Source organism: Molothrus ater, chromosome 3, assembly GCF_012460135.2.
Source record: "Molothrus ater isolate BHLD 08-10-18 breed brown headed cowbird chromosome 3, BPBGC_Mater_1.1, whole genome shotgun sequence".
NCBI lineage: Eukaryota > Metazoa > Chordata > Aves > Passeriformes > Icteridae > Molothrus > Molothrus ater.
In genome coordinates this window covers 36,409,354-36,421,577 of record NC_050480.2, presented here as the reverse complement: position 1 = coordinate 36,421,577, position 12,224 = coordinate 36,409,354, and the positions used below count along the sequence as shown (strand labels likewise).

The 12,224-nt window shown below is 44.2% G+C and overlaps 1 protein-coding gene across 1 annotated transcript in view; it reads left to right on the top strand.

The window, feature by feature from the left end:
* Positions 1 to 6,533: 6,533 nt before the first annotated feature.
* The window catches only part of ZNF318 (zinc finger protein 318), a 32,253-nt gene continuing 26,562 nt past the window's right edge, over positions 6,534 to 12,224 (top strand). The window contains 2 exon segments of the mRNA XM_036379852.2: positions 6,534 to 6,939; positions 11,948 to 12,093. Of these exon segments, the coding sequence (XP_036235745.2) occupies positions 6,571 to 6,939; positions 11,948 to 12,093 (515 nt within the window). The 5' untranslated portion in view covers positions 6,534 to 6,570.

The window sequence follows — 12,224 nt, the reverse complement described above, 5'->3', positions numbered from 1 at the left end:
ACTGCAGCACCACGGCAGCACCACGGCACACCGGCCCTAGGCACAGCGGCCCTGAGCACAGCAGCACCCCGGCTCGGCTCAGCAGCACCCCGGCTCGGCAGCACCCCGGCTCAGCAGCACCCCAGCAGGGGCCTCCCAGCCGGGCCGGGGGCGGCGCTGCGGCCGCCACGTGCCCGGGCCGGGCGCGCCCCCCGCCGTCCCCGCCGCCCCCCGGGCCCAGTACCTCGGCTCCCCGCGGCGCAGGGCCCGCCCCCTGGCGGCCCGGAGGACGCGGCGCAGCCCCGGCAGCGGCGAGGCGAGCCCAGGCCGGAGCAGCAGGCCGAGCTCAGAGGCAAGAGCGAGCCAATGCAGCACGCACAGCCCGCTCAGACTTCCACCTTCCGGTTAAAAAATATAAATTACTCAAACTAAAAGCTAGGCTCCAGCCATGAACGTGATTTTCCTCAAAATTCCTCTAGTTCTGTCCTGGTGATCACATCCCTCCCTTCCTTCTCCTATGATTTTTGGCTCACAGCATCTGAACTGTTTGCACACTGTGAAAAACGCCAATCACTTGTTTTTAGAATTTTAAAAGTTTAATAGTAATAGAATGGTTATAAAAGTAGTAATATAATTAGAGTAATAAAAATTTGGACAATTAGGATTTAGGACAATATGAGACAATAAAAACAAAGCATTACGGAGAGTCCAGGTACCTCTTTCTGGGCAAAATAAGCCCAAAAAAAGACACACGTTAACAGAGGATTAACCCTTAAAAGCAATAGCCTGTTGCATATTCATACATCTCATACACTTATGCATAAATTCCATTCAAACACAGGATCCTGTCTGGTCAGTGTCAACTTCTTCCTCTTAATCCTGATGGTATCTTCAGGAATGAGGGAGGCAGGAAGAAGTTCGTTTCTTCTGATAATGGAGCAATAAATTCTCTTTCTCTGAAAGATTTAGGTGTCCTGTGGCTGCTGTCTCAGGCGCGAATACCTCATTCCTTTCTTTAAAAAAAGTATCTTACATAGTATAGTTTCAATTTTAACATTATGTTATAACCTAAAACTATAACACACTACTTAAGAAAATTAATACAGTATAACTTTCTACATAACACATATAATATTCATTTTAATATTTGCAAAAAGCCAATCATAAAATACGCATTTTTCACACACACTGACAGACACCGGATGCACATTACAGACTTGCAGTGTCACTGTGTCAACCAGGACAGGAATATTTATGGACCACTGTGTTACCCAAACATCAGCAGGTATAGCCCAGGCAGTGCTTTTACAGGTATAAATTTACTTTTACAGGCACAGCATTCTTTGCTTGTAAGACAGAAGACTACAAGATGAAAATAACATTACTATAAGAGCACCTTGCCAATAACACATCGGTCTACTCACAGTGGCAGAGCTCTCCTGGCATAGTGAGAGATCATGATGTTAACCTAACACAACCATCTGAATAACACAGGGCAAACAAATCCTCTCTGATTCACCTGTGTTGTGTTCAGTGACTGTCTGGAGCATGAACACACATGCAAGCAGCACCCCCAAATGTGACACTCATTCTTTACTATAAGAGTGTGTTGCATTGGGGTGGGGGGAGTAAACGCACAACTTTCCAGATGAGAGAAAGCAAACTGGAGAGGATATCCAGCTCCATCTGCTCTGGACTATTATACAGTAACAGGAGGGTGCTGTAAATGTCACCACACTACCTAGCAATTTTAGCTGCTATTGGTGATTTTTATAGCAGATGATCTGAATGTTTCAACTGTCCCAAACCCTTCCTCAGTGCTCCTGCCAGGGAAAATAAGCACATAACCACCACAGGTAGAAAACTTTACTTTCAACATGCAGCTCACCAGAGATACAAAAAGCATTCTCTGAGCTTGGAGTGTTATCAGTGCAGTGCTGAGGAAGGAAAGTATCAGTGACCTTCCAGAGAAAACAGAGCAATCTGGCTAAGGGAGTGTGGAACAGCAGCTAAGAGCAAGAGCTCAGTGGCCACACTACTCTCTAATCACGGCTTCCTTGAAAGGAGCAGGAGAGTGCATTTTCTGCAAGGCTCTCTCTCCCCTCCCTCCTTGTTTAATAATCTTTTCTCACATGCCTGACAGCAATCTTTGTGTGTCAGAGTTACAAGGTTGCCTTTACATGACCAAGCTACTCACACTGTACACTGTATTTGGCCAGCCTGCTCTTTTCCACAGGTCAGCCAAAGGTTTCTAGACTTAACTTTCCTGAGGAGGCCTTGAGAGTTGAGTTTTATGTCCTCTCTGCTCAGGGAAGCTTCCCTTCAATGAAAATGCTGTGAAAGCAGCAAACTCTCAAAACAGCAAGTAGGGGTTGTGTGAGGTTGAAGCACTGAATTGCACACAAGTGAAGCTGATTTCAGATTTCATGGTTCTGATGTCTTATTTATTTCCAAATGAAAACAAACAAACCCAAACAACTTAAAAATGTCCAAAACCAACCAGATACCCTCAAAATACCCACAACACCAACTACACAAGTACTTTCCACATCTTAAGATACCAGAGGAGTTCTTGGGTATCAACAAAGAACAACCTTTCACCCCTGAACTAATCACTCTCAGAGCTTTTCCATTCAGCCACTCTGTATTTTAGCATTCTCTTTTTTCATGTGCTGCATCCTGCTTGCTCATCTCTCCTAAACTCTTCAGGTTCAAAACCATGAACTTTATCACTTCACCTGAAGGATGGAAAACTTTCACATGCCACAGATTCCTTTTTGGTCCAGACAGCATTGCCTACACTCATATGGGAAAACAAACACAAAGGGTATTAAAAAAGGAACTACAGGAAAATACCAACTCACCTTAACTGATCTGAAATCACTTTGCCTGTTCTGCTGTAAGTGCATTAGCATCACAGCAAGAATTTAAGTAGACATTCCTCCTTTTCCACCTTCCTTTTGGCTATTTCTCCTGCTCCTGAATATTGCTGCCTACACCATCTACTGCTACATATCTGACAGATTTAAGATGTGCAGGCACGTGGAGTGGTGGCGATATTGCATACAAAGTACCTTGCACACTATAAATAATCATACACCTGGCAATTATTAAAAAAATCAGAGCATTCAAAATTCAAAAAAACCCCACCAACATTAGGTTTAATTTAATCCACCCCCACAGGCCATGCAGGCCAGATTTTATTCACTATTATCCAGAGTTTGTTAATGCTCTAGATGGATAAATCCCCAGTGAGGAAGCACTATCTGGCAAAGGGAGACTGCCCCCCCTTTTCTGATGAGTTTGTTTTGTAACAGATTACTTAATACCAATCCCAGGACTCAGGGAATCAGTGTAGGCTGCATGCCCATTCCACTTCCCAGCTATAAGTAAATATTGAGCTGAAACAGAAGCCAGCCTAGACAAGCCTTAAATTCAGAATTATCAACCTTGTAATTATAGCTGTAAAATCTCTGAAAGCAATTGTCTGTTTGGATGTGTTTTCTGTGCTCCCAGCCAGGACTCTGCTATCAGCTGAACCATCCTCAAATTCCATGACGACACAGCCGAGGAAGGTTTGATTACTCGGCTCAGTCCAAAATTTTTCATGAACACGCTGATTTGCCTGGACCTGAAGGCACAAGATAGATATTATGCCCTGTTTTCCAGGGAAAAAAATTAATGCCAAGAAGACAGATGAGTATCTTCTACTGCATCGCCTCATGAGAACACCAATTCTGTCATAGAAATGCAGAAATTGTCTTTGTTGTTACTCATAGCCAAGCCATTCCACATCAGATGATTGTCTCATGCCCCTGGATCTAGTCTTGACTCATACAAGAAGGTAAAAAATTACAATTAAAATTTTTTCTCTTGTACTGGTCTGCTTCTTAACCTAATAGTTCAACCTGAATTAACTTCAATTCTGATTTCTGTTTACTTGTTTATACAAAGCTACTCCTAACTTTTCTTATTCTGTTCTTTCTGAATGCCATTTACTCCCCTTTGTTATTTGGGGCCTAACGAGAATTCAGAGATACCTTATTACCCCAACATTGACCTCAGCATCCAATTAGCTAAAACCTCTCCAAGCAGCAGCTAATTGCAAGTTCAACTATGAGCCTTGGAATTCCAAAGAGGAGTCCAGGAGCTGAACTTCTACTGGAACAGACTGACTGGCACCTCTGTCATCCAGTGAGAGCCTAGAGCACCAGTTGCAGAGATGTTACATAAACCTCTGCAAAGCAGGTAAGGACCTTGCCTAACTTTCTCAATCCCCGAGACAAACTGTAGTGCTTCCTCTTCCTAAGATGTGAGAAGTCTCAATTTGCTCTGCACCATAGGGCTCAGATTTCAGTATTGATTTTAGGAATAATTTAACTGGATCCCCACTAGGGATGCTCAGTCCCTTTATAAACTTAGCTTTGTAAGGCATGTGGTTAAAAGATGATACTACATCTAGTTGGAAATGAGTTTATAAATTGCAATTATAAATTGTAATTGTAGGGCAATGCTCAGTGAGATGACAGGGTGCTAGAAAATGTTAATGAGCACTGGTCAGTCTCCAACAAATGGAATGTTTCTCTTAGGAACTCTTTTAACATCACAACACACAGGGTGTTTGCTTTCTTTCTACCACTTCTCCCATGAGCAGTTTTCTTATTGGTGTGCAGATAAGACACTTTAATGAACTTTCTCTTCAGTTTTTATTATCTGACTTTTTCACCTTCCAAATGCCACTAAAATCTATGATCAAAAACCAGCAGAATAACTCCTGTAGACCTCCTTTGGCTATAAGGCAAAAAAGTTAGAAAAAAATTATTTTCTGACATTTTGCAAAACTTTTAGGTATTAGATGCCCAACTATTGTAGAAAGCTGAATTTAAAAATGTTTTGCAGAGTTTCTTAGGTTTGTGGCTTTTTACTTGTCCATTTTAAAATCAAACTATAGTTAAAAACTAATGCTGTTAACATCAAAAACAGCAACAGCATGGAAGAGATGTCCAAAACCAAACAAGTAATTTTTCTCACACTTTTGATCACACGCAGCTATTTTTATTTACTTCAGTTGGTCAGACTGAGTGCTTGATGCAGACACCTGACACTAAGGCATGAAAACATGTTCCTCCTTTGAATAAAGTAACAGAACATATTTGGGTAACAGTATATTCCTTACAGGGATAAGCTACTTGCATGTGATCTACCTGCAAAAAAATAGAGGGGAAGTTCCAAAATACACACCAATTTTGTGGTTATCTCAAAGTGTTTTGCTTCTCTGGGTGTCACTGAGTCTGTTGCTTAGGGTAGTTAATTGGAACAGGCTGAGCATCCATTGGTCCCACAGGAAGTAGATTCACAGTGTGCTGCACATCCTCAAAGATGAAGTCCTTATCCCAGGAATTCTTAGTTGAATTAAGGTCGCTGAGGGACACTGCAAGCCTTAGGACAGAAAGGAGGTGAGAAGAGGACAATGGTAGCAGAAAATAAGTCTTTAAATAGCTCATGTTTATTTTGATGACTGAGTGCATTTCCTGAGCCTGGGTAGTGATGCACTCATTCAGAAAATCTTAAAGGGGGTCAGTTTTATTACAATTGTAGTAAACCACTCCCAGCAGAAATATCTTATCAGACAGATCATCATCCTGCTGCTCTTTGTTGCTACTACTTATAAAATAGCATGCTTCAAAATGGTGTGATGTTCGAGCAAATACATTTCCAAACACACAAGCAGAATTGCAGCCAGAAATCAACTGGCTCTTCAAATAAAATCCCTCACATGTCATTCAGCTAAGAACAAATTACAAATCAAAATATAAAAGCTTGTGGATTTTGGAAGTGAAGCTGAAGAGTTTTAGGAGAACCTTCATTTCTCTGCTATCACCTCTTTTGACCGCTACCCCATTTTAGTTAATTGAAAACCAAAACCCCCTTCCTCTCTGGAGACAGCCCCAGAACAGAGTAAGAGAAATGTTTCAGCCGTGGCAGAAGAGTCGCAGCTGTGCCGGCCGCTGTCCCGCAGGAAGCGCGGTCGGTGCTCAGGTGGGAGAGGGAGGAGGCGGGAAGAAGCCATTTCCTCCCCTGCCATCCCTGCTCCCGGCAGCCCAGAGCACGGGAGTTGGCTCAGGAGTTTTCTGAGCTGGAGGCTCAGCCTCGGCACCCGTCATCGATCAGGCAAGGCTCGCTTTGCAACACACTCCTGCTTGAAGACAACACCACCTGTACCGACCAGCTCCGCAGCACCGTGCGTGCGCGTAGGGGAGTGAACAAAAGCCCAACAAAAACAAGTAAACAAACAACCGAAAAAAATCCCAAACAACAAAAACCACCAAAGCCGAGCGTGCCCCAGTCACGGCCGCTGGGGCGCGGAGGGAGGCAAAGAGGAGCCGCACGGCGGAACACAGCAGCAGCACCTCCCAACTCCCACCCTGACCGCCGGCCGCCATTTTGTGAGGGCGTCCCCAGGCACCGCCCCCCCCCGCCCGGGCTCCCCCTCCCCCGCCCGGCTCGGGAGCGCGCAGGGCGGCGGGGAGCGCGCACGCCGGGGGGGCCGGGCCGGAGGAGCCGCGGGACCCCCGGGCCGCTGGCGCCATCATGTACCGCTCCAGCAGCGGCCGCTCCGGCCCTTCGTCCTCGTCCTCCTCCCACCGGCTGAAGGAGGGCGGCTCGTCGGCGTCCCGCGCCTCCCGCTTCAGCACATCGGGGCCGGGGCCAGGCCACGGCCGGCCTCCCCCGCCGATGCCCGCCGCCGCTTGTGCCGCCGCCTCGCCGCCGCGCTCCGCTTCGCCCCGTCCTCCGCCGCTTCGCCGCCACCGCTCCCCATCGGGCCACCGCGGGCCCTGCCGCCGGTCCCCGTCGCCGCACCGCAGCCGGAGGTTGCCGTCGCCGCCGGGAGGAGCGGGGCTCGGCGGGCCCCGGGGCCGCCGGGGCAGCGAGCACGGAGACGGCGGCAGCAGCAGCCGGGTAAATACTGCGGTGCACCCAGGGGGCTCGGTACGGGCCCTGCCCCCGCCTGGGCGGCTGTCAGAGCCCCTAAGCCGGCGCGGCCAGGTCCTTGCAAAATTACACCGGCCCGGACTCTCCCTGTGCTGAGGGAGAGCGGCAATTTGCCCCTATTCCTTAGAGAGCCAAACGGGGAAAAAAAATTTCCATTTTAAGTGATGTTTTCCCACTAGTTTCCATTGCGTTTTTATTTGTCTTACTGGCTAGAGCCATTTTAGAGAAGGTTCGAAGATGATGCTGTCTTTTCGCTAAGGCAGAGGATGTCATTTTCCTCCATTTAACACATTGGGTTTAGTGCATAAATATCGTTTAACTTACGGGAATATAACTTTTTAGACAGCATGTTGAATGAGTACTTTGAATTCTTCCTGCTGTCACGGCGGGCGTACAAAGAGGGCTCTTACTGATTTATGTCTTTGAGAGGGATTCTTTGGTAGGCACTGCTTTGTAGTTGGGGCTGTGCACAGGGTCTCCCAGTCTTCTCACTTTGTCTTGGCAAAGTCTGATTTGGGCAAGCGAAGCTCTGTTTTGGTGTCTGTGGTGGATGGCATCTTGGATGCAGACACATTCGTCATAAATCAAAGTGTGAAGTTTTTTGGTTTTTTTTTTTTTTTTTTTTGGCGTGACTTTTTTTTTTCTTTTTGCGGGATTGGCTCACCTAGATTTTGTCTTCTTGCTCCTTGCTGCAGTGATTGTTTTGTCTGGTGATTCTGAGCTGTGGTGTGTAGAAAGTTCATTGTGCATTTGTGCTACCGTGAAGAAAAGATTTCCGTACTGGGGTACTCTAGGCAGTGGTTGCATGGTCACTCAATCCAGCACACATGCAGTTGCAAAGAACAGTGTACTCGCCTTTCCCTCTTGCTTTGTAGCATATTCTGCCCTCTCCCGTGTGCTCAGACGTGGATTTGTGAGTGGCAGGGTGGGCTGATGTGAGGAAGCAATGTAGCTGAAAGTCCAACAAAAGTGTGTTAACTCCTGGTCCATCGCCTGATGGGACTCTCCCAAGGGAGAATGGGGATTGCCCTTTATCATGGTGATACAGGTTCTTACCGATTTCTTTGGAGCCGCAGCCATAGAAGAGGTCACAGGTGATTGTAGCGGCATTAAAATTCAGGTATTGGTGTTATTTCTTACTGAAAGGTGAGTTGCCCTGGAGATGCAGGAAGATAATGTTATCTTGGACAGTTAAGCCAGGCCAGGCTATGAAACTTGCCTCTGGCCATTTGTTTTCACGTGGTATTTCACCCTTATCTCCATCCTCTTTAGTTTCCTTTGTGTGCCCTTGCAAATTGCATTACTAATAATATCCACGATGAAAATAAGTAGTTTTTAAAGAGGAAATGTTTTTCTGTCTGATTCATGTCAGTTTGTGTTGTGGCTTGATGGACAGTTGCATGTTCACAACTGATGGGCGGCAAACCTGGGATACAGGACAGAACTTTCTTAAACTGACTTCATCACTCAGTCTCCCATTTCATTGTATCCACGATAGGCTGTGAACCTGTGCTGGCTGTAACAAAACTTTCAATGCTGCTGACTGTGTTGGTAGTCCAGACTTGGAGAAATTTGATCTAGGAGATTTTACTAGAAGCCTCTCATTCCTCTTTGATCGGGGGGAAGGCCACCAAAAATGTCCACTTTACACGAACATTATTTTTGACAAACGCTGCTCTTCTTGTGTTACTTTGCACCCTCCTGGCTCAAGTTAAATCAGTCATCTCAGCAAATTGTTACAGATTGATGATTTTTTCTTGCCTGTTGAAACTTCAGAGAAGGATTGAGAAACTATTTATCCTAGAAATTAGGCGGCATTAGCAGGTTATTAGCAGGTTAGCTAATGCTGTACTGATGAGCCAAATGGATTTTTTGTTTATTTACAGGATTACTGCATTTAAGGAAAGCCCTTCTGTAGGAAGCAATTGTCACAGTAAGAGATCTTGAGACAATTAAATAGAGTTCTTCAACCTATATTGTGCTGACTCTTGCGTTTGGTAAAGCCCGCTGTAAGTAATTCTTAGAGTGTAATATCCACATTTTTTCCATGGAAGCTTTTGTTCCCCAACAGGTGTTTGACTGAGAACTGACACTACTTCTTCTTCAAAGTGATGTTAGAAAGCATAAAATACGTATTTAGGTTTGTTTTATTTTTTTAAGAGTACTGTTTACAAAAGTAGTGTTAATTAGAGAAACATAAAAGCTGGGATTACGCTGTCATTTTCCAACGAGTGGCACTAAATGTGATGGAAACAGAGCAGACAGCAGATATTTTGGGTTATCATGACTGGTCAGGGTAAAGTTTTAATTAAATTTTTAAGATTTTATGACTTAAGACTCTTCTCTTCAGAAGCTTGAGAATATGAAATGTGCAGATTTGGGAAGTTACACATATATATTAGTAAGTGGGATTTTGGAGCTGTCACTGAGAGGACATGAATTCAGAAGCCCAAGGAAGAGGAATTTAGGTTGCAGTGAGGAGGGAGGACTTGAAAGAGAGGAATATATGCATAAGGGTGGGAGATGTAATATGTAGAATGAAGACACTGATGGGATAAGGGCATGGGGTTGAAATGGAGAAAATGAATTTGAGTACAAGTTCCAGGTCATTGTCCCTATCCTATATATGAATTCAGGTATGAAAGCAGCAGCCTCAGAGATTTCTTACTAAATTTTCTTATTTCTGGGAGTTGTTTTGGTTTGGTTTTTTTGTTGTTGAGATTTTAAAAAAAATATTATTATTTGTGAGATGGAGTACATGTATTTCCAGGTTACAGCATTGTTGCACAGTTTGTTGTGCATAACTGGGATGCAGGCAGTGGAGCCCTGTATTGGATGCTGTAAGCAGGGATGGTGTTAGTTTCTTAATAGCTGAGGAAAACTGTGGTGATTGGAAGAACGTGGAGTGACAGCAAAGGTTTGGGGTGAGTACTGAGAAATGTAATGGAGGAGAGGAAGGTCAGGGCTTTACAGTGAGAGATTTTGGCAGACTTTCATTTGTTCTTGCAAGGCTGACACATACTGCTTTTATTTATCCCTGCTGACCTGCGTGCTTGTTCTTTTTAAAGGTTTTAGCTTCTTTGCTTTCTTGTAAGAAAATTGGCTGAGATTAGAGGACTGGAGCATGTGGGGTCAACAGAGGATGGAGAAATGACAAGCAGGTATGCCACCTGTTCAGTAATACGGCAGTGGTAACTGTGGTTTAGGTGGCAGAGCAGGAAGGAAGAAAAATGCAGTGCAGTGTACACATAGGTATGACTAGTGGTAGTGTTCAGTGCTCCAGATACAAAAAAACGTGGAGCTTCTCCAATTAAAAAAAAATATTAAAAAAATCATGAAGATCAAATATTTACTGCCCTAACTGCTGTCTCTGGGCAATTTGTATAGATCAGTCATAAGCAATCCAAACATCCCAAACATTCTGAATGTAAACTATTTCTTTCCTTTGCTCAGAATTTGTTCTGAGATGTAACCATCACTTCACTGTCTTCAGTGGAGGTGATTGTCATTTGTATGCCCAGTCTTGATGATGAGAAGATGGCCTTGAAGATAGTAATTTCTTGAGGCAGCCAGCAAAATTCAGTGTTACAATGGGCACAAGTCAGAATGTGTTTGTATGAGACGCATGCACCTTGAATATGTTGTTTCTCAGCCAGGCTGTTGCAGGGCTGGACAATTGTGCTGGACAGGGCAGTTGGTCTTCAAAAGTAATTAAAGTGTGTTCTGATAAATGCTGGGATTCAACTTAGTGAACAAAACAGAAATCACTAATATGTTAGCTTAGAATAAAGCTATATGCCTAATGGATTCTAGTACAGATTTGTAGTGCAAGTGAATTTTATTAGGTAAACTTGTAAAGCAATTCTTTTGCTTTTGTTGGAGATTATGTACTGTTCCTTTGGTCTCTTGGAGGATTGAGCTGAACCTGCTGCATGCTCTCAGGGTGGATGTTGGACACTCAGTGCACCTGCTGCTTGCTACTGCAGTTTTCAGCAGTAAAAGCAGTGTGCAGTGCATGACTGGTTTGGCAGAACTGAAGCTGGTTCACTGCTTCCTGTTAGGCAGAATCTATATTGTGTTGGTTTAAAAAAGCAAATCAAGTATCTCTGTCTTTAGGCAGTCTCACCTGTTTCTTATGGAACTCCCCTTAACTCTGATCAGTTCTGTATTCCGGTGCTATATTCTAGAATAATGTGAGGCATAACTACTAGTTAAGCATAATTTAACAGTGATGGTGTTTTGTGTACTGTGTATGTGTACAAAGGAAGGTCTGTGTAGAGGCAATGAGCTCAGGTCTTCTCTGCTGTAGGTTTTTCCGAGGCAAGTTTATTTAGTTTACTCTGGTTTATCTTTACCAGCTTTAAATAATGATAATGGGAATTTTAGACACCTATAGAAGGTGTTTCTAGTGGCATTGGTTTTTAGTATTATGTTGTGCTTATCTGCTGAAAGCAGCATGAGGTGAGGAAAACTGTTAAAAACATCACTGCAAGGAAAATCTTTGTTTACACTGGTTCATGTTGTTACTAAAGTTGTAAAGGGCCAGAAATCCAGACACTTTATTCAGAAATTCCTGGCACTGTTTTTTATGCAATGTTTATTTAGCTGCTTCTTCTCTACAAAGAAAGGAGAACAGCAGTAAATTTGGAACTTTGTGACTTTCTCTTTGATTTTACATCTTCCAAAATGGGGATTTATGAAATGTATTTTTGAGTTGAAAATTTTTAGGTAATTTCAATATGGAGCATGTTGTTAGCACCTGGGATGAGAAGTTAAATGCAGTCAATACCCTCCCCTTTATTTAGTAACTAAATAGAATTGAAGTATTTGGAACAGTTGTTCTTCTAGTTTGATTTTTTTAATTGAGCCATCTCCCCAAGTCGAATTTATTAAGCAGAGCAGAATCACTTTCCTTTCTGTGGCTGAGATTAAAATCCCCTGATTGATGGGCTTGCACTCTCTCTTCAATTTACAGAGGCGCTCTCCGAGTCTCCGCTCTGAGTCTTCCCTGGAGCACAGTTTGCGGATTACTGTTGGTAATGACCGCTATTGCATTGGCACGCCGGAGCGAAGGAGGCTGCCTGATAGACTGGGCTCACCAATTGATAACCTGAGTGACAGGTATGCTCCTCTGCTCGTGGGGATTCACCTGGGTGAAACTGCGTGGGAATGGCTCTGTTGGATGAGATCAAACATCTCATTAGCCCACTGAATGCCTAGGGAATGAGGGTAAGCATGTAGTGGTGCTTCCC